The 20,436-nt window shown below is 58.0% G+C and overlaps 1 protein-coding gene across 1 annotated transcript; it reads left to right on the forward strand.

The window, feature by feature from the left end:
• Window positions 1-1,538: 1,538 nt before the first annotated feature.
• On the forward strand, window positions 1,539-11,742 carry HS3ST2 (heparan sulfate-glucosamine 3-sulfotransferase 2). Its single transcript, XM_062503638.1, has 2 exons — window positions 1,539-1,969; window positions 11,124-11,742. Exons 1-2 carry the CDS (start codon window positions 1,539-1,541, stop codon window positions 11,740-11,742), a joined length of 1,050 nt encoding a protein of 349 aa, XP_062359622.1.
• Window positions 11,743-20,436: the final 8,694 nt, after the last annotated feature.

Here is a 20,436-nt window from a genome sequence, read left to right on the forward strand (position 1 = left end):
AGCCTGCTGCCACACAGAGCCACGGTACCCAATGTCCCAAAAGGAAAAACCCGCGGGTCACTGAGGATTGTGAGATTTGTCTCCACGAGGACACAGCCCATCCTCTACATCCAGAGCTCTCCTGAGGCAACAGGATACTTCTTCCTGGAAACTCCATTCCTGCTCCCAGGGAGGAGCAGTGCCAGTGCTCCCGCACCAGCCCAGGTGAGAGGCTGCAGGCAGCACTGCTTTTCATTTTTTCTCCATTGTTTCTTATGTCTGCACCGAGTTCTGGGTGTTGCACAGGAAGGAACCTGGTCCCCGCCCTGGACTGGCTGCCGGGAGCCTGCAGCATCCTCGTTTGTGTCGGGCCGGCACTTCTTGCCTGTCTCCCCCTGTTATCATCCTTCTTCCCAAGGAACAAGACAAGTAGTTTTCTGCAGCCGATCAAGCTTCTAGTGCTGAGAAAGCAGGAGCGTTGGCTGCTGATGTCTAAGCGGTGCCACACGCAGCCCTTCGGCTCAGTAGGAGCAGCCAAGCGGAAGCCTGGGATGTCGAGGTGCAAGAAGAAGGAAAGGGGAGCCGGGGATGGGGATGGGGATGGGGATGGAGCAGTCCGCACTCAGACTCTGCCACAGCCGGTGGGCTTCCCGGGTCAGCCTGCGTATGGGGCATCAGCCCCGGGACAGGCGGGGCTGAGCAGCCCCAGCCCGGCAGTGAAATTTAATTCATGCGTCACTTTAAAGCTTCTCCCTCCTTCTACTTACCGGCGGCAGCGCGGCGGCCGATGGCTGCTCCTCCTGCCCTTGCCAGGGACAGAAGCGACTGCTACTGTGGGGCGGCCCCGCCGCCCTCCCCTCGGGGGCCGATGGTTCGGGCAGCGCGGCTCTGGCTCCGGGCTCGGGCACCCCGAGGACCGGCCGTGACCCTCGCAGCCCCGAGCCCCGGCTGCCGCTGCCGCCCGAGGGCTGCTCACGCCATTCCTGTGCTGGTCCCCGCTCTCGGGCGGAGGTTGCGCGGCCGCTCCCGACCCAGCCCCGGCTCCTCTCCGCTGCTCCGAGCGGCTCAGGGCTGGATGTGGGGGCAGAGCGGGGCAGGGCCGGGCAGGACAGCGTGACCGGGGACGGGACGATCGCACCGGCAGCGGGGCCGGGCAGGGCGGGACTCGGCGGGCAGCGGGACCAGCCCGGCGACGTGGCAGCCCGGTGCCGGGAGGAAGGGCTGAGCGCGGCGGTACCCACGGCCCGGCCCGGCCCGGCCCGGGGGAGGCACCGGCCGCCGAGCGGCCGCGGGGGCTCCGGGAGGCGCTGACGTCAGGCGGACCCTTAAATAGCGCCGCAGCCGCCGCTGCCCCGGCACTTCCCGGGGAGGCAGCGCGGAGCCGCCGCCGCCGATGGCGGGGACGGCCGCGGCAGGGCGGGGGGGCCGGGGCGGGCGCAGCCCCCTCGGGCGGCCCGGCCGTACCGCAGCGTAGCCGCGGGAGATGCCGGAGCGGCCGCGCCGGGGCCGGGGCTCCGGGCCGGGGCCCGCCGTGCCCGGCGGCGCGGCCCCATGGAGCCATGGCGCGTAGGGCGCCGAGCGGGCGCGCCCCGGCCGTGGCTCCGGCTCCGTCCCGGCGGCTGGCAGGGAGGGTCCTCGTCCTCTTCACGCTGTCGCTGTCCTGCTCGTACCTGTGCTACAGCCTCCTGTGCTGCTGCGGCGGCCCCGCCGCGCCCCGCGCCCGCTGCCCGCCCGCCCGCGCCGCCGCCAAGAAACTTCTGCAGCAGCCGCGGCCGTGCGGACGGGCACCCCCGGCTCCGCCGGCCGGCAGCGCCCCGGGCCCGGCCCGCCCGGGCACCAAGCGCCTGCCGCGGGCCATCGTGGTGGGCGTCAAGAAGGGCGGGACCCGCGCCGTGCTGGAGTTCATCCGAGTGCACCCCGAGGTGCGCGCTCTGGGCACCGAGCCCCACTTCTTCGACAGGAACTACCACCGCGGGCTGGAGTGGTACAGGTGAGGGCGGGGGGCTGCGGGACCGGCCCTCGCCCGCCCCTTTGGGCACCCCTTGTCCCCGGAGCATCCCCGTCCCGGAGCATCCCCGTCCCGGAGCATCCCCGTCCTTGCACACCGCGGGCACTCGCCGCCCCGCTGCCCGCCCGTGTCCCCTCTCCTCTCCCGGCGCTCTCGCTCTCGGTGCGGTCTCGGGTCCGCGTTCCTCGGGCGTTCCATGGAGCCAGCGGGGCGGGAGCGGCCGGAGCGGTCCCGGCGGGCGGTGGAAGCTGTCGCCCGGCCGCACTCCGGGAGTTTTCCTTAAATCTCCTCTTGATGGAGAGGAGCGGGTCGCGGCTCGGTCCTGCCCGTTCGCCGGGGCTCTCGCTGTAGACCCCCAATCCCGACCCTGCCGGTAGGCACCCAGGAGTCGGAACGATGCCACGGCATCCATTCCCTCCCGTCTGAGGAAACATTTGCCCCGGTGACTGGTTCTCCAAAACGCGAGTGCCTGTGCACAGGACGCACGGCTGTCCTCCCGCAGCCCTGCTCGCTGCACGCCAGCAGCTTCTGCTGCTTGGTTTGGTCCCTGGCTCCTGAGAGGAACAGTCCTTGTCCTCTGCTATCCCACATCTCTGAACTCGAGTAAATGGATCTGTGTGGAATCTCTAATAATTCACAGAGGTCAGCGAGTGTGCCTCCAGCAGGAGATGGGATTTTAATTTCCATAAGGGCTTTCGTGAGGTGCTGTGGGCGCTCTGGGAGAGGCCCAAGTGCTGCTGTAAAAGCAGGTCACAGCACCCAAGGGCCCAGGCGTGCTGCCAGCAGCTCACCCCCTGCTCCCTCTGGTTCCCACCCAGTGTACAGGTGGGTGTTTGCTGTGCTGTTGTGGAGTGCTGGGTGTGTTTGGGCAAGGCCATGAGGCTTCTGCTGGGCATCAGCCTCGGGAAGCTGACAGCAGGGGAAAGGGCTCTGTCACTGCCTGTGTGTCAGAGCACCGTGCTGGCTGGAGGAGGCAGCCTGTGGGGCCACGCCAGGCTCTCTGCCCTCCGTCTCAACAGTGATTTCCAGGCAGAGATGTCCGCAGTTCCAAAGCAGGCCCATCCATGCTCAGTGGCAAGCAGGTGTGGGGTCAGTGTGACACAGTGCCCACTCCCAGCTCTGCTTGAGTCCTGGCAGCTGGGATGGAGCCTTGAGAGACACTCAGGCACTGCATGGAGAGAATGGTCTGCAGTGCTGCTGTCCTGTGTCCTGCTGGGGTCACAGCCAGGACATGACATTCCTGCAACCAGGAATGGTCAGATCCTTTGGTGCCAGCACTGGTGGCAGGTGACAGGAGAGCCAAGACAGGCACAGGTGAAGCTCAATGAAACTATTTCCCTGGCCTGAAACCGTCCTGCATTGCCCCGTTCCTCCTACTCCTCAGAGAGTAGCTACAGCAACGTCATTCACCTGCTCTTGCCTCTTGGCAGATCTGTGCCATTCCCACACCCTCCCCCCAACATCAGGCACTGTCACCCATCATGTATCCCCTAAAAGCCAGCAGCTGTGAGCAGCTTGGCAGCGCAGGCATGTGAGGACAGTGCTTTCCCTGGAAGACACCCAGAGTGGCAGGATGGGTGATGGAGCAGAATACGCGTCCTGGCTGAGCCCCTTGCTCAAAGGGGAGCTGCATGGGCTCAACACCTAGCTGGGAAGCAACACCCCCAAATCCTGAGCTGGGATCCTTCCCTGCATCCTTGTGTCTGTGACTGATCTGAGCTGTTTGTTTCCTCTGCGTGCTGTCACCATGGGGAGTGCAGGTCGGGAGCCTCATGGGCAGTGCAGGACTGAACCTGTGACACTGCTCCCTTAGGAGGTTTGGGACACAGATCCTGTCCTGAATGAAGGGACAGACCCTGCCCGGGGCATGTGGGAGCACCTGTGGACACCAGGAGTGGTGCTGATCCTGCCACGGGCAGGAGCTCTGTCCTCTCCCCTCGCCCTGTGGCACTGAGGGGCTGCAGCAGTGCGCAGCCGAGCAGACAACCTCCCACAGCCTGGGATTGTTCAGCCTGGGATTCTCCACGTGAAGGGACTTGTCCATGACCAGGAGGGATGCAGCCTGTGGCTGTGGAGGGGATGGGAGCAGCAGTGGGAGCGTGGCCAGGTGAGCAGTGCCCTGCCCCGGGCCTGGCTCTGTCTGGATTGATGGAGAGATCACGCTGGAGCAGCCGAGCCTCCAGATTAGTTCAGCTAAAACAATTAAATGACATTTCCTTGGTTTTATTACCTTTTTATTTTTAAACTGATAAATGTGCCAAAACTTAAGCACAGAGGCTGCTAAAGTATAAAACGTGGAATTGATTTTCCTCCTTGCAACTGGAGCAATTAAATGTGGAGCAGGTCTAACCCACAGTGGGATCAGCTCCTGTCGCTCTGCCAAGAGCCTGGAGCAGGAAAGCAGGGTCCTGCCAGTGGCCGTGGCCAGGAAGGACAGAGCAGAGGCTGGGGACAGCAGATGTGGGGGCTGTGAGGGATTGCAAGGGGCTGCCTGGCAGGACTCCAGGGCGGGGGGCTGAGCCTGGCCTGGCTGGGGCTGTCTTAGAGCTTCTGGCTGGGCACAGCAGGTACAGCCGTGCCTGTGAAGGGTGGGTCTGCAGGCTGCTCACTGCACAGACCCCTCGGAAAGGCAAAGATAAAGGCATTCCCTGATGCGTGTGAGTAGAGGCTTTGCCTGCAGCAGCCCCTGGCTGCCAAGTGCCAAGTCAGCTGTGTCTGTCCCTTGTGCCCCAGTGGGGACCAAACAGAGAGACCAAGTTGGTCTTTGGTGCAGATGCAAGTAGCGTGAGAACAGAGCCCCTTTGATGCTCCAAAAATGTTGGTTACTGTTCTCTCACATTTCCCCCTGCCCTGGCATTTGTCTGACGCAGAGGACAGGGAGGGGACACCTCCTGATCTGCCTGTCCTTGCCTCTCCAAATGTCATGCTTGTTCACAGCTGCTCTCGTGGTGCCTCCTGCTGCTGCCATGGCCCCGAGCAGCCCCAGGTGCCAGTGCAGGGCAGAGCCAGACCCCTGGGCTCCCCAGGTGTGGGACCAGCCCCTGGGAGCTGCCCACTCACTGCTCCAGACCCAGAGCCCCTGTGCTGCTTCCAGTTCCCATCAGTCTCTAATCCACCTCATTAGCTACAGATACACTACAGGAAAGATATTTTTAGCAAGGTCTGTTTTAAGACAACTGAAACCAAACAGCAGCTACTGGGGAATATCGATTCATTACCAATCCTGCACTGAATGTTCAATATTGAGCTTTTTCCTGCTGCAAGAAGTGTGGGCCAATAACCTTCAATATTTTCCAGAACACAGGGAAGAGGGTGTGATTTAAATTGCTGTTAATTTTGAGTGGTGGCTCTAATTGCAGCATCTCGGGGTGCAGTTTTCCTCCTCAGGATTCCTGAGTGATCCTGTGAGATGCTCCAGAGTTCTTTCAGCAGGGAAGGGCTTTTCCTTGTGTCTGCAGCAGCAGGCTGAGCCTGGCTCCCACCCATCCTTCTGGCTGCCCCAGCTGAGCCCGGAGGTGGCAGAGCCCGTCTGGTTCTGCATGGACCCAGTGCCCGCACCCCCTGATCCCAGGGATGGCACTTGGCCAAGCTTGGCTTCCCCAGCACAGGTCCCTGGAGCACGGGCACTGCTGGAATTCTGCCCCTTGCCCCTGGTTTCGGGGTGCTCCAGGTGCTGAGCAGCACAGGGAGGGCTGGAGCAGGTGCTGCCCTGGGTGGCAGCCCAGGGAGTGTGGCTGTGTCCCCGCAGTGTCTCCCCTGTGTCCCCTGGCCTGTAGCAAGGCAAGCAAGCAAGGAGCCGGCAGGGCCGCTCCCCTGCAGACGCTAATTGACGCTAATTGCTCCCGGCTAATGGCCGGGCTGGCACAGACACAAATAGGAGCCCATTAGGCTTTGCCCGGCACATGTTTGTGGGCTTTACTGACAGTGTATTTGGGCAAAGTTAATTAGTGAGAAGAGAGGAAGGCAGCAGCTTCAAGGATGCTTTGAAATCTCCTTGAGTTTAGAGAGTGCCCTGGCTCTTGGGAATGGGCATGGAGCCCCTGGCAGAGTCTGGTGCTGGGTCAGTTCCCATGGAGAGCAGCGTCCCCTGGGCACTGCCATGCCCATGCTGCCCGGGGACAGCAGTCCTGCTGTCCTGACAGTCCTGCTGTCCTTCCCCTGGCGTGGACCAGTGCTGCCAAGGGCCAGGAGAGCTTCCCTTTCAGAGGAGCTGGGAGAGATGCTGGGCATAAGCTCGTGTGCGGTGCCCAGCCTTTGGCATTAAAGATGTGTATTCCAGCTCTGTTCCTTCTCCTTGTTTGTAAATGCTGCAGTTTGTTCTCATCCTTTGCTTTGGAAGCTCCAAATTCAGCTGGTGACCTGGCACACCATGGGCTTGGCTGCCCTGAGGCTGGTGAGAAAAGGACAGCAGGCCCTGGTGTCACCTGGCCACCCTGGTGTCCGTGGTGCCCTGGCCACACTGTGTGCCTGGGGATGACTGGGCCAGGTAGCGAGGGCCAGAGCTGGCCCACAGGGTCTCTGGGTGCCAGGGAGTCTCCAGGACCCATTCCTGCCTTGGGGGTTTGTGCTTGCTTGTGCTGTCCATTTGCCATTAGCACTCACCTGGCACAGGGAGGTCACCAAGTGGCCACTGTGGCTCTGGCATAGGCCACTAACATGGAAATTGCTGCAGCAGCTGGGGCACGTGCAGTGGTGTTAAAAACGAATATTCAAGTTTGAAGTGTCACCTGTGGAAGGAGTTGGCTTGGAAATGGGGAAGGGGGAGGCTCCAGGCTGTGTCTGTGAGCAGAAAGCAGCACCCAGCAGGGCTGAGAGCTGGGCTCTGTGCAAGCTGTGCAGGGTCCTCATCACCTGCTCCTTGCCAGCTCCGCTGCCCTCAGACCTGACCTTGGCCTTTGCAGACCCTCCATCAGCGCTGAGTGATTATTAGGGAAGGGGAGAGTCACACGTAGGTGTGTGTCTGTGAAGGGCAATGGAAGTGTGCCCTTTGGAAAAGAAACTCTTGACTTAAAGGACGCTGCAAATCTCTGGAGCATTTAAATGATTAAAAATGAATCAGCAACAAAGTTAATTACTGTGTTCGCTCTGCTTTTATGCATGGAAATGTCCCTCATTAACTGTCTGCAAGCACTGGTGTAAATTCTTTGAACATAAACATTTATTAAAGGGAGCTGCTCCATCATTAAATCCTGGCTGCTGTAGTGTGGGGTGGTGGCAGAGGGGCCATGGCTGGAGTTTGTAGCTGTGGCCATGGTGCTGTCCCTGCAGCCTGAGGTGCAGCCAGCCTGCCCTGCTGGGCATGGCCATGCCCCACTCTGGGCCAGCTGGTGCCAGCCCATGGTGGCCTGAGTGCCTGCCAGCGTGCCAGACAGGGGCTGCAGAGCTGCTGAGGACCCCCTGGCCCCTCAGCCCCTCGCAGCCCCTGGCAGGGTGTGCAGCCCTCAGCCAGGGCATGGCTGTGTCCTCCAGGACCCCTGTGGTATCTCTGAGCCAGAGCTTTTCCTCACACCTCGGTTTCTCATATGTTTAACCAGTTTTGTTTAAACTTCCCGAAGTTACCAGAAGCAGCTTTGCTGGAGCTTTCATCCATCACTGCCACCTCTGTCCTGCTGAGCAGGGGTGCCAGGCAAGAGCTGATGGTGCTGCCAGCTGTGTGTGTACCATGTGTGGCATGGCACGGCACAGCATGGCATGGCACAGCATGGCACAGCACAGCATGGCACAGCACAGCACGGCACAGCATGGCATGGCACAGCATGGCACGGCACAGTACAGCACAGCACAGCACGGCATGGCATGGCATGGCACAGCACAGCACGGCACAGCATGGCACAGCACAGTACAGCACAGCACGGCATGGCATGGCATGGCATGGCACAGCACAGCACGGCACAGCACGGCACGGCACGGCATGGCATGGCATGGCATGGCATGGCATGGCACAGCACAGCACGGCATGGCATGGCATGGCATGGCACGGCACGGCACGGCACGGCACAGCACAGCACAGCACAGCCCAGTCCTGCTGGGAGCAGAGCTGACTCCTGTGCTCCCCGTGCTCATCTGCAGCTGGAGATGCTCACAGCCCTGTCACCCTTCTGTGCTGGTGACATCAGCTGGGAGAGGAGAAGCACAGAGCCCCCACCACAGGAGCCGGCACTGGGGATTTTTGCCAAATTAAGCAGTTTGTTTTTATGCTGCTGAGCAGATGGAGCCCAGGATGGCAAACGCCAACCTCCGCACACAGCGGGCTGCAGCAGGCAGGGACTGACCCAGGGCTGGGCTGGGATTTATCAGTGGGCGCTGCCCTTCCCATCTTATCTGCAATATCTCAATTGTTTGATGAGGTTTTGTACAAGTTCCACCCTGGGAGAGTGTTTCACGCATGTTCAACATCAAAGCAGCACAGGCACTGAGGGAACCATGTTTCTTTAATGTGGGAGTGTTGTAGGGGCCGCAGGGTGCCCAAAGGCAGATTATAACAAAATTAATAATTCAGGGCTCAGAAAGGTGCTGGGGAGGAGTTAACCCCTTCAGAGCCAGTCGCTGCCTTCATGCTGCCAGAGCCAGGTCAGGCTCTGTTGTGCTGCCCAGCACCCCTGGGGTGCTGGGTTTGTGGGGGCTGTGCTGGCTCTGGGGACCCCAGGACATGGCTGGGCACACAGGGTACAGCAACTCCCCTGGGCTGTACCCAAGTGTGTCCTCATGTCACCAACACGGGCAAACACGACCTCTAAATCTGGGCTGAAGGGAGTGTTCATGCCCATATCAAATGGCACTAAAGGGCTTTAGGAATTGGGCAGCTCTAGTGCAAGTAATCTCTAATTCAGGAGGAATTAATGATGTCCCTGCAGCCAGAGCAATGTGCTGAGCCCCAGCCATCCTCCCCGCCCAGTGTCACTTGGACATCACTGTCCCCATGCTGGCAGCAGCTGGCTCAGCACATGCCAGGAGCCAAGGCCAGCTGGGGACATCAGTGGAGCCGCAGGACATGTCCATGGAGCCACAGGACGTGTCCATGGAGCAGCAGAAGCAGCTCCTGGCTGAGCCCCGGCCATGCAGCTGTGGCACTGTGGGCCAGCACCAAGAGCCTTCACACCTACATATGCCAGCCTGAGCCTTAAAGCTGTGACATGCTATTTGTATGCAAATAACCCTGTGAATGCAGAAGTCCAAAAATGTTATTTTAAAGTCTGGTGTAATTAAGTTTGCCATGCATTTCCCTGCTCCTGCAGCCCTGGGGATCCTGCTGTTAGCGGGAAAATGAATGCCTGGATGACATCTCTCCCCCTTGCATGGCTTCACTGGTGATTTATTTATCTGCCCGTGCTGTGTTTTGTTGTATCAGCAGTCTCTGTTGCTCAAGAGCAGCAAACACTGGGAGTCCATTTAAAAAAAAACAACTCTTGTCTCATTTCAGTAATTTACTATGCAGAGGTTTTGTGTTTTTCATAATGAATTAGAACCTGTAATTTTGTATTTTGAATGCATGGACCTAATAACTCACGTAATGAAAGTCTAACAGGCTTGAGGATGAGCCATTAATGAAACAGCAGTTTTATGATTCTCCACAATATATTGTAATAGTGAATCACTTACTGAGCTGTCCTGAGCTGATTTATGATGAAACTTGTTTGTGATGTGGAGATAGAGCCATGTGCCTGCACTGAATTAGCACTTCCTGACAGTCATTAACCAATGGGGATCGTAATCGGGATTTATGGGGTTTGAAGCAGAGCAGTGGGAAAGGCCAATTAAGTGCCATCCACGCTCAGGTACCTCAGTGAACCAGCCCTGCTAATTTATGCTGACTAATTAGTTTGTTTTCTCTCAAATTAGGAAGCTGGTCAAGAGTGCGTGGGACGGTGCCCTCGGTGTGTGCCAGCACTCCCCACCATGTCCTGCATCATCCATCCCTGTCCTCTTGTCACTCCCAATCTGGTCCCTCATCAGCCCAACGCTGCTGCCATGGGCTGTGTTTTTGGGGTGCTGGAGGTGCCAGGTCCTGGGCACTGCACTGGAACCCTTCATGTTGTGGTGCCAGCGTGGCCCTGGCAGCTGTGCCAGGTTTGGTGCACAGATAACTCAGTGCCTTGTGCTTTCTTGTAGGACGGCTGCAGAGAGGGATGGGTCAGGGGTGGTTGCAGAGAGGGATGGTGTGTTTGCTCTCCCTGGCTGCTGCTGGCCTGAAGGTCACTGGGGCACCCAGGGCTCCAGGGCAGGGGAAGAGATCACGGTACCAGTGCCAGGTCCCTGTGCAGGGACGAGCACCACTGTGGGCCCAGGCAGGCAGGCAGTGCCTGGGATGTGCCTTGTGGGGGCTCACGGGGAGCTGAATTCGGGCTGTGCCTGCCACAGGGCACAGCTAAGGTGTGGATGCAGCAGAAGGGTGCTGGCCTCGTCCTGGCTGCCAGAACTACATGCGCACCCCAGCCAAGCATTCCCTGCCTGCTCCAGCCAGGGGACCTCCAGTGCCATGAATCTGACTGCAGTGCATTGGGTAGTTTGCTCTAGTAATACAAGACCAATTTATAAATCTTTCCATCCCATTAGTTTTTATTTGATTTGGATGTTCAGATGTCAAAGCAAATGATTTAATTAGTGCTAAGCTGTGATGCAGGGATGCTGCATTTCCCCCAGTCTGGTGCTCCTTGCCTGGCCAGCAGCCCAGCTCCCAATGCCAGAAACAGATGGGTGTACCCAGGAGCTCCATTTGGAGCTCTTGGCCTGGTCAGGCCCTGGTGGGGTGGGTGATACCCTGGTGGGCACAAGCCCCACATCCCTGGGCAGCCCCTTGCCCCAGCTCCCACTGGTGGAGCAGCACTGGGACCTGCCCATTGCTCCCCAAGGCTCCTCGTGTTGCTGGTGTGGCTCAGCCATCGCGTTTCTGCATCCTGGCACTGGGCACACACACATCCTGGGGGTGGGGGGGGGGGGGGGCTTCCAGTGCCCCCATCCTCTGCCCAGGCTGTCCCCTGGGACTGGCTTGGACCTGGAAGTCATCCATGGCCAAGGTCCTGCACAGTGCTGCTGGAGGGATCTGTGCCTGCTCTGTCCCACTGGGAGGGGACACGTCAGCACCTCCTGGTGCCTGTCCCAGCTCCTCCCGGACCATCACCTTCTGCTTGGCTTGCAGGAGCCTGATGCCCCGAACCCTGGACAGCCAGATCACCGTGGAGAAGACCCCCAGCTACTTTGTCACCAAGGAGGCCCCACGGCGCATCTTCAACATGTCCCGGGACACGAAGCTGATCGTGGTGGTGCGCAACCCGGTGACCAGGGCCATCTCTGACTACACACAGACCCTCTCCAAGAAGCCAGACATCCCCACCTTCGAGGGGCTGACCTTCCGCAACCGCAGCCTGGGGCTGGTGGACACGTCCTGGAACGCCATCCGCATCGGGATGTACGCCGTGCACCTGCAGAGCTGGCTGCAGTACTTCCCCCTCTCCCAGATCCACTTTGTCAGTGGCGAGAAGCTGATCACGGACCCGGCAGGGGAGATGGGCAAAGTCCAGGACTTCCTGGGCATCAAACGGGTTATCACAGACAAGCACTTCTACTTCAACAAGACGAAAGGCTTTCCGTGCCTGAAGAAGTCAGAGAGCAGCGGCTTGCCTCGCTGCCTGGGCAAGTCCAAGGGCAGGACTCACGTGCAGATAGACCCCGAGGTGATCGAGCAGCTTCGGGACTTTTATAGACCTTATAATATCAAATTCTATGAAACAGTCGGGCAGGACTTTAGGTGGGAGTAAGTGTCCAGGAGCAGAGCTGCAGTGACATGAGACTGCAGTCTTCTGTGGGAGGGGCTGGACCAGGACACCCCTCAGCCCATCCTGCCCAGAATGGCAAGCAGAGGCAGGCAAGGGCTTTCCTGTCCCTTAGGAGTCTGCAATGCTCCAGATAAGGAAGACTCAGAGTCCTGCTGCAGCCCCCAAGCTAAGGGGTGAGTGCCCAGCAGCACTGCCTGTCCCATGGGGTCCCTGTGGCTTCTTCTGTGGGGTCCTGTTTGCTCTGAGCACCACACGGTCCCCAGGGCCACGGTGATGGCTCCATCCTGCAGCCTGTGTTCAGGCTGCTCCAAAGCACATCCCTCTGTGTCCCGAAGCAGATGGGTGCTCCTGGACAGTGGCAGTGGGACTGTCCCTGCCAGGCCCCTCCTGGGCAGGCAGAGCTGCAGCCACTCTGCCTTTGTCACCTGCTCGCCATGTGTACCCATGAGGGTGAGATGTGTCTGCTTGACCAAGGAGTCTATGGAAAATGTTGTACTGATATTTTGTCCTGTGAATAAAGCACAGAATCCTGCTGTTACGGGTACTTTAGTGGCACTAGTTTCCTTGTTCAGCTTGTGATCCCTTCATGTAAATAAAGTGGCTTCCACCAGTCCGTATGCATGGGCTGTTCTTAGGCCAGGGCTGGGCAGAGCTGGGGGGCCATGGGGAGCCCCCACACCCACAGGCAGGAGAGGGAACGGGCAGGGGCTGGGGCAGGACAGGGGGCAGCCTGACACAACGGAGGGGATCTGTGGCACAGTCCTGCCTGGGGCTCCCCAGCGCTCTGGCACGGGCTGGGGATGTCTCAGAGTGATGCACAGTGGCTGTGCAGGGATGCAGCACACCGTGGACCAGTCTGCAAGGCCTTACTGCCAGTGATGAGTAACCAGTGAGCTCTGATAGGGAAAAATTGCAGTTAATTAGTGGGCACCTACGAGAACCCCATCTGCATCTCTGCCACTGCCAGGCACAGGGGAAGACACAGCAGTGAGGGGACCCAGGGGCAGTTATGGGCAGGTGGAGGGAGAGATGGGAATTAATGGCCATGGACAGGAAAATGGGATATTTGCTTGTATGATTTTTCCTTTAAAGGAGAAAAACATTCAGAGCGAGACTCACAAATCCCAGCCTCACAGTAGAAAAGCCATTTCCAATCCACTCCAAGGAGGCAAAAGGTGCCAGGTTAGATTGATCCTCCTGACAATACTGTATTAGTGGGAAATTAGAGCTGGAGCCTGAGGAAACTGCTGCGATATCAAACAATTACTTTACATTTGTCCTTACAAATGGAGGGAGCAGAAATGTACTCAAATCAAGTATTAGCTTTCCAAAGGGTGAGCAAATGAGGGCACAGGCAGGGCTGCACTGAAAATGCAGAGCACATTAGGAGCTCTTTAAAAAATGGCTTTAAAAGCCCCAAGCAGGCAATCTGCATGCTGAGGAGGCAGGGCAGGGGTGTGATGAGGATGGAAGGGTTTGGTGAGGACCTGGAGTGGAGCTGGTTTGGTGACCTGATGCCAAGCAGAGGGGCTGCCAGAAGGAGCCCCCTGCTTGCCCAGCCTGGGTTCTCCCCACCCAGGGGACAAGGGACAGGGGACAGGGGCTCTGCTCTCAGGGCTGTCATGCGACTTTCCAGCCATCTCTGGCACAGCAGGGCCCCAGCTGCCCCACAGCAAGGCCACTGCCCTTGTGTGTGCTGTGTTTTGATGGGTTCACTCAGGCCTGAACCCCAGAGAGCAGCTGTTCAATATTTATCAGCTCATAAATAGTTAAACATAATGAATGTGATTTAAGTGGTCCCTGATCCTACTCGTGCTGAAGAGCTCTTGAGGCGAGCTGGGCCAAGGGAATCCTTCAGTGGCCCCTTCTCATCACTGGCAATTGTGCTGCCCAGGAAGAGCAGAGCCCCTGGCACACCCAGGGGAGTCAGCACCACTCTTGTCTAGAAGCAGCCTCTCCTCCCAAAACAGCCCCTTCCCCACTGGGACTGTCCCATGATCCAGTCAAGGATCTTTGACACAGTGTCCCCATTAGTTCTTCACCCTGCCTGTCTCCTGGTGAGGACACCCTGACCCAGGTGGGAGCTGCCCTGGGAGCACCACAACTCCAGGGTCCCCCCATGTGTGAGCTCAGGCTGCGACACTGGACCAGCTCCTGAAATTCGGTCCTGGTGTTTCAAGGTGCACAAGGAACATTGTTATCCCTCTGACCAAGGCAGGATCACAGCACTGTGAGCACTGAGAAAATTTGATTAACTTCTTATTAAGTTAATATGATTCAATTTCACTGCTGGCTCCAAGTTTCCTGGCAGCAGGCAGAGAGTCCTGGGAATGGCTGTGGGGGACTCCCAGCCCTGTCCCCCCACTGCTCAGCAGTGTGTTCCTAACACACCTCCTTCCAAACACAGAGTGGGCAGCAAATAATTACAGTCATTAACAGAAACCTCCAACCCTCAGAGATGCTGGATGCTCAGCTGGGATTCAGATATTTCCAAGTAGGTCAAGTTTCCTCTTATTATTTCATCAGGCTGCAGTGAGAAACGGGAGCACAGGGCTGGTGTGAGTCAGGGCTGTCAGTGCTGGATGGGCACAGCTGGATGGGCACAGCAGGATAGGCACAGCTGGATGGGCACAGCTGGATGAGCACAACTGAATGGGCACAGCAGGATAGGCACAGCTGAATGGACACAGCTGGATGAGCACAACTGAATGGGCACAGAAGGATGGGCACAGCTGGATGGGCACAGCAGGATGGACACAGCAGGATGGGCACAGCTGGATGTCACCCAGTGATGCCAGGACCTGCCTGCCCAGGCAGCACAGACACAGAGGGGCTGTGCCCGGTGCCCCCGTGGTGCCCCCGGCTCTGCAGGCTCCCCTCCAGAACTCAGCTCACCAACAGGCTCCGGGGCTGCCCCGCTGCCAGCCCTCCCTTCTGCACAGGAGCCTGTGCCAGAAAAGTCATCCCCACGGAATTCCCAGGCACCAGCAGCCCCTGCCCGCGGTACTGCGCTCCCTGCAGCGCCGCTGTCCTGCCCTGGCACCCAGCGGGCACAGGGGCTGCCCGCGGGCACAAGCCCCCGGCGAACACGAGCCCGGCAGAGGAGGAGCTCCCCGGGGACGTGCCCTTGCTCACAGTGGATTAACACATCTCATTTGCTTTGGGAAGTTTTCCACGTTCCTCTCCGAGTCCTGCCCTGCGCTCCACGAGCAGGTCCGTGCAGGAGGGGAGCTCCTGATGGCATCAATGCTGAAGCCTTGGCATCGCTGCAGAATTCATTACCTGGCTGCTAATTAACCAGCTGGGCCAAATAGTGACCCCTGCACAGCCGGGGCTGCGGGTGCGGGCAGCAGGGGACTGGCACTCGCCGGTGGCCGTGGGGCTGGCACTTCAGAGGGTCACCCATAGGGTGTCAGTGCCCCATGGACATTCTGCCAACAGATGGTGCAGGACGTGACACCCCAGGGTGCTGCAGCTGTGCCTGTCAAAGGCATTTCAGCCCTGCTGGGGCTCCTCACAGAGCTGTGGGAGCACTGACCCCGCACAGGTCAGTGCCCACGGGATGCTGCTGCCTGCTCCAGGGGAAAGGGGAGCCGGTACCTGGGGGCTCACACCAGGTGCTGCTGAGTCCTGGCCAGCCCTGAGCCGTGGCTTGAGGCCAGGCCAGTGAAGCTCCCCTGTTGTCAGTGAGTGTTTTAAGATTTTAAGGGAACTCACCACGCTTGTTCACAGCATCCCCCTCCCCTCAGCTGGCTCCTGCAGCCAGCACGGGATGAGGACAGCAAACGTCTCTGGCATGCTCCAGTGCCTGGAGATAAGGACAGCTTAGGGATAAATATTTACCCAGTGACTGAATGGATTCAACTGAGTTCATTCCTGTTAGAGAATCTGTTAGTAATTATCTGAAGACTCGTTATTACCTGGGGACCTATAATCTCCCACAGTAATGAGTTCAAGTGGCTGCTGTGGCATATCAAGAAGGAAAGGGAAGGTGGGGAAGGGGATGCTGCCATTGCAGCGAGGGCAGGGCAGGGCTCAAGGACAATGGAGCTGGCTCAGCTTTGGGTACCTGGCATTGTGGCACCATGGCCATGGGGTACAGAGCTGCCACCTCACCTCCCTGCAATGGCTCAGGGACAAGCCCTGGGCAGAGCTTAGGTCCAGGCAGAGCTCAGAGAGCTCAGAGAGGCAAAAGCTGAGACTTGAATGGAGCTGCTGCATCCCCAGCCGTGTGTGGCTACCAGGGATGTGCTCCAGGACGTGGGCCCTGTGCCAGGCGTGGGTGAATCCCAGCTCCAGTGGCAGCCCCAGTGGTGGGCTCTGTGCCCCACAGAGCTGGACTGTGGCTTGGCAGCATCGTCCCAGACCAGCCACCCACAGGGACTAATTCTGCAAACCTGAACCCTTTTCGTATGACTCAACTAAAATAAAGCACCTGAAGAGCAGGATGCAAGGCAGGGCAGATATTGACAGATCCCACATCTGCAAGGGAGGAAAACCCTCTCCTGGGACACATGTGCAGGGTTCCTGCATGTTACGGAGGGATGGTCCTCATGGCATTGACATTCAGGCCATGCTCATCCCCTTGTCCATCCACACACACTGCAGGGCACAGCAGCTCTGTGCCACAAGTGTATGGATGCCTGAAACAGCGACACAGGCAAGAAAGGGCCCAGGAGGGGCTGAGATGAGTTACTGTGCTGCTAATCCTGTGCAGAATTCAAACCGACAGCCAAAGCAATCCACCTCTCCTTGTCACACACCATGGACCCCCAGCCAGACATGGCCATGATGGCAGTCAGTGCCTGGACTCACACCAGCATCCGTGGTCCTTCCTCTTTTCTCCTTCCCTCTCCACCTTCCCTGAGTGTTGGCAGGTCCTGGTGGATTTGTGTGTTTTAGATAAGTTTCTTCATTCATTTCAAATGCACTAATTTTATTTAAAACACCCAAAGAGGCTGATGTTCTCAGCCCCATCTCTGCCTGCCACAGAGCTGCCATGTGACACTGCTGTGTTTAGTCACAGCACTGTTATGAGACCAATCCATTCATTTAGCTCTAATCTCTAAAACAAAGATAAAATTGCGTGATTAAGATCTAATTAAAGTCTAACTACCCGCACCATGAATCACTTCAGCACAACTTTAATGGATGCCTTTCGAAGCCGTCACGCATTTGGTTTCCTTCTGTGGCCAGTGATTTCCCTGCAGGGACTGGGTCTGCTCAGGCTGATGTTTGCTCTCACTGGCTCTGATTTGGCTGGGGACCACTAAAAATGTTTACATGTGAGCGAGGAGCTCGAAAATCCATTTCTAACCAGACAGAAAATTTCATTTGACAAGCTCATTCAGATGTGCTGTGTCTCTGCAGAGCTGAGTGGAGCAGGGGGGCACCTCACCCGCTGCCAGCCCCAGCCAGGGACAATCACCTCAGCACAGCCATGTGCTTGGTGTGGCACACAGGCTGCTTGGTGCCCCAGTGGCTCAGTGCCTGGGTGGCTGGTGGCCAGAGCTGCACTCAATGCCATTAGCTCTCCTTGAGGAGAAAAAGCAAATTAAAGTCTTTCTCACAGCTCTTGGGCTGTCCACTCTGAGGTTCAGCCCTATAATAATGTTGATGGAGAATATTATCATCTCCCTCTTTCCCAGCAAATCACTGCCTGTCACTGTCCCAGCGCTGTCCCTGCCAGACCAACACAAACACTTTAATGCCCTCGTTCCTGCAAGCTGCAAGCTTGCCAAGGCAGAGACTCTGCCAAGGGCTGCCTCCACCAAAGGGCTGCTGCCCTGGGACCAGCAGCCCTGGCAAAATACAAGTCCAAATTATTAGTGCAGTAACCCCCCCACTGCTAAAGGCATCTTGTCTGAGGGAGCAGTTGAGGGATCCCCCCACCTGCAGCCCCACAACTCCACGGGATCCCCCCACCTGCAGCCCCCCAGCCCTGCAGAGCAGCTGATGGCACATGATGCCAGCAGAGCTGCTGGGGTGGTTCTTTCCCTCGGAGCAGTTCAGCACTGTGACTGCTGTCCCCAAGGCCCCTGCAGGGACTGCCACCATCCAGGGCAGGATGCTCTGCCCCTGCCAGCTGAGGCAGTGGCTGCCACCCCAGGCAGGGGAGCACGGCCCCAGCAGCACCAACCCCTCTGTGGATCCATCACAGGCACAGGAACGTTCCAGGTGAAGACAGAGCAGTGTTTCCCTTGGGGAGAGCACATCAACACATCTGCTTCCCTGTTGCTCACCCATGTGGGACAGATGGAAATGAGTGTTGTGGGAAACAAGGCAAAGAAAGCTTACAGCCCCATTTAGGTTTGTTCTGTGTCTCTTTTCTGCAGAAGGATGTGCAGTTTTCCTGACAGTGGCACATTAAGTGCACACACATCCTCTGGGGATGGCGGCTCTGCAACAGGTACCTGAGAGGCTCAGTGGGAGGGAAGATTATCATCATTAATCACCGCTGGGAAACAAGGCACTCACTCCAAACTGCAGCCCTGTGTGATGGTGATTGTGCACACACGAAGCCATACGTCAGGGGAATGATCCCTGCATGACTCAGCCAAGAGGAGATAAAGGAATTGAAATTCAGGAGTGCTGCTGGTTTACATCTTCAGAGGGATGAGCTCCTGAAAACACTCATTCCGACACAGCAGGGCTCAGAACTGGGTCCTTCTTGTTACAAGCTAGACAAACACACCCCCTTGGCTTTGGGAAATACAGAACAGCAGCAGGACAAGCCCAGGGGACAGGCGGGCTCATGGTGCCCAGAGAGCTGCCGTGGGGGATCTTGGTGCCAGCAGCTCCCCTCACCCCTGTGCCAGGCCACGGGGGCTCACTCATGGCCACTACAAAGCTCTGGCTGCTGCAGCTACCTTCCTAAATTAACTTGGGCCAGTCTGCCTGCACACACAGAGCTTAGCTCAGAGTCCGGTGTGGCCTTGTCCCATCTGCTCAGGCTCTCCCCTGGTGCAGAGCTGGGATGAGAGGGTGGGAGTGAGCGATGTTGCAGTGACCAGTGCCAGTCCTGTTCCCCTGGCTGCAGGTGACTGGGAGTTATGGGGAGCTCAGCAGGTTTACACCCGGCTGGGCCAGGAAGAGACAGACTGGCCTGGGACTGATGAGGGGAAAGGAAGGGAAGAGTATTGGCACTGGTGGTGTGGGGCAGAGGATGCTGCAGAGCAGCTCCACACCCCTCCCTGCCAGCTCCAACAGGCCAGGGCTCCCCACCAGCCAGGACAGCGGCTGCCAGGGCAAACTTCAAAGGGGGGAGAAAATGTTATTCCTCAGAGTTAATATTCCTTTGCAGATCTTACTCTGCTCATTATTCTGGTCGTTACTTAAGCAGCAGCTGCTCGTCACTCGTGGTTCGGTGCTGAGAAGGGCTGAGTGCAAGAGGCTAATTTATTTTCTTTTAGTGCTTCTCATCCATGGCAGCCCCTGGCTGCTCCTCACCACTGGAAACCAACCGGAGGCATTTCAGATATTTCTAATGTATGACAGCAACTGAGAAACAGAAATTACCCTCTCTGAAATAATTCCTGAGACAGATTTCTTTTGGCACTTTGCAATGGAGACGCAGAGGAAACGCGAGCTGCATGTACTAGTTTGCTTTTCCTGGGCAATTTATTAGCCCCACCACCCGGTCAGACCTTGTTCCTCTCCCCAGACCAGCACACCTCATTGCAGGGATAGCACCTGGAGGCACCAAGGAGAGCAGAGGAGACACGAGGGTCTTCCTGCCCTCCGTGGCCTCATGGCTCCAGCAGCCCTTGCACTGCCACCACTGACATTTTCTGCCACGTGGAGCTTTGCTGATCCAGGCTCCAGCCTTGATGGTGACACTGGGGAAGTGTGCTGGCCCCATAGGAAGGACCGGTGGGTCCCTGCCTGTGAGCCCTGCCCCAGAGCCCAGCCCTGCAGCAGGGCAGGGGCAGCAGGGCTCGATCCCCTCCTGCCCTGGCCATCCTGCCAGCCAGTTCCCTGGTTCCATCCTCGGGGAGCTGCTGGCATTCTGCCATATGATGGGTCCCTGCCGAGATCCAGAGCAGGAGACAAATGATCTGCTCAGGGTGCGCTGCCTTCGCTCCACCTGCTCAGCCCAAATGAAATTAAAATATTGACAGAAACAATTTCCAGAGGGAAATTGGAGGCGTTAGTGGCGGTGCTGGAGCCAATCCTGCAGCCTGGCTGCCTGTCCTGTCACCTTCCCAGGCAGCCTGGGACAGCAGCATCCTCCAGCCAGGCAGCACTGGTCAGAGTGCTCTGGCCACGACATGCATGCCACCTGCACCTGGCCTCTCCTGCCAGGGCCCCGGAGATTTGGGCACAGTTTCTGCTGCTTTCGTGACACTCAGAATCATTCTCATGTGATAGTTTTAATGAAGCAAACTCGATGTTTTGTGCACATACACGTTTTCCCCAGTGCAGCGGGGAGGGGAGCTCCTGCTCCCATGCCCGCCAGGTGATTCCCTGCCCCGGGGCAGCAGGAGCAGCACTCGTGTCTGTCCTCCTCTCACACTGCCCGAGCTCTGGGCGTTCCTGCCCCACAGCACCACTGATCTCATACCTGGATGGGGACACAGCTCCCCAGGAGAACTCTGCCAGCACCACCCAGCTGCAGAACAAGACTTTCCCTCCCAGTTTCTCAGTCCTGCATTCTAATCCATTTGCATCACTTAT

This window comes from Cinclus cinclus, chromosome 16, assembly GCF_963662255.1.
Source record: "Cinclus cinclus chromosome 16, bCinCin1.1, whole genome shotgun sequence".
Classification (NCBI taxonomy): domain Eukaryota; kingdom Metazoa; phylum Chordata; class Aves; order Passeriformes; family Cinclidae; genus Cinclus; species Cinclus cinclus.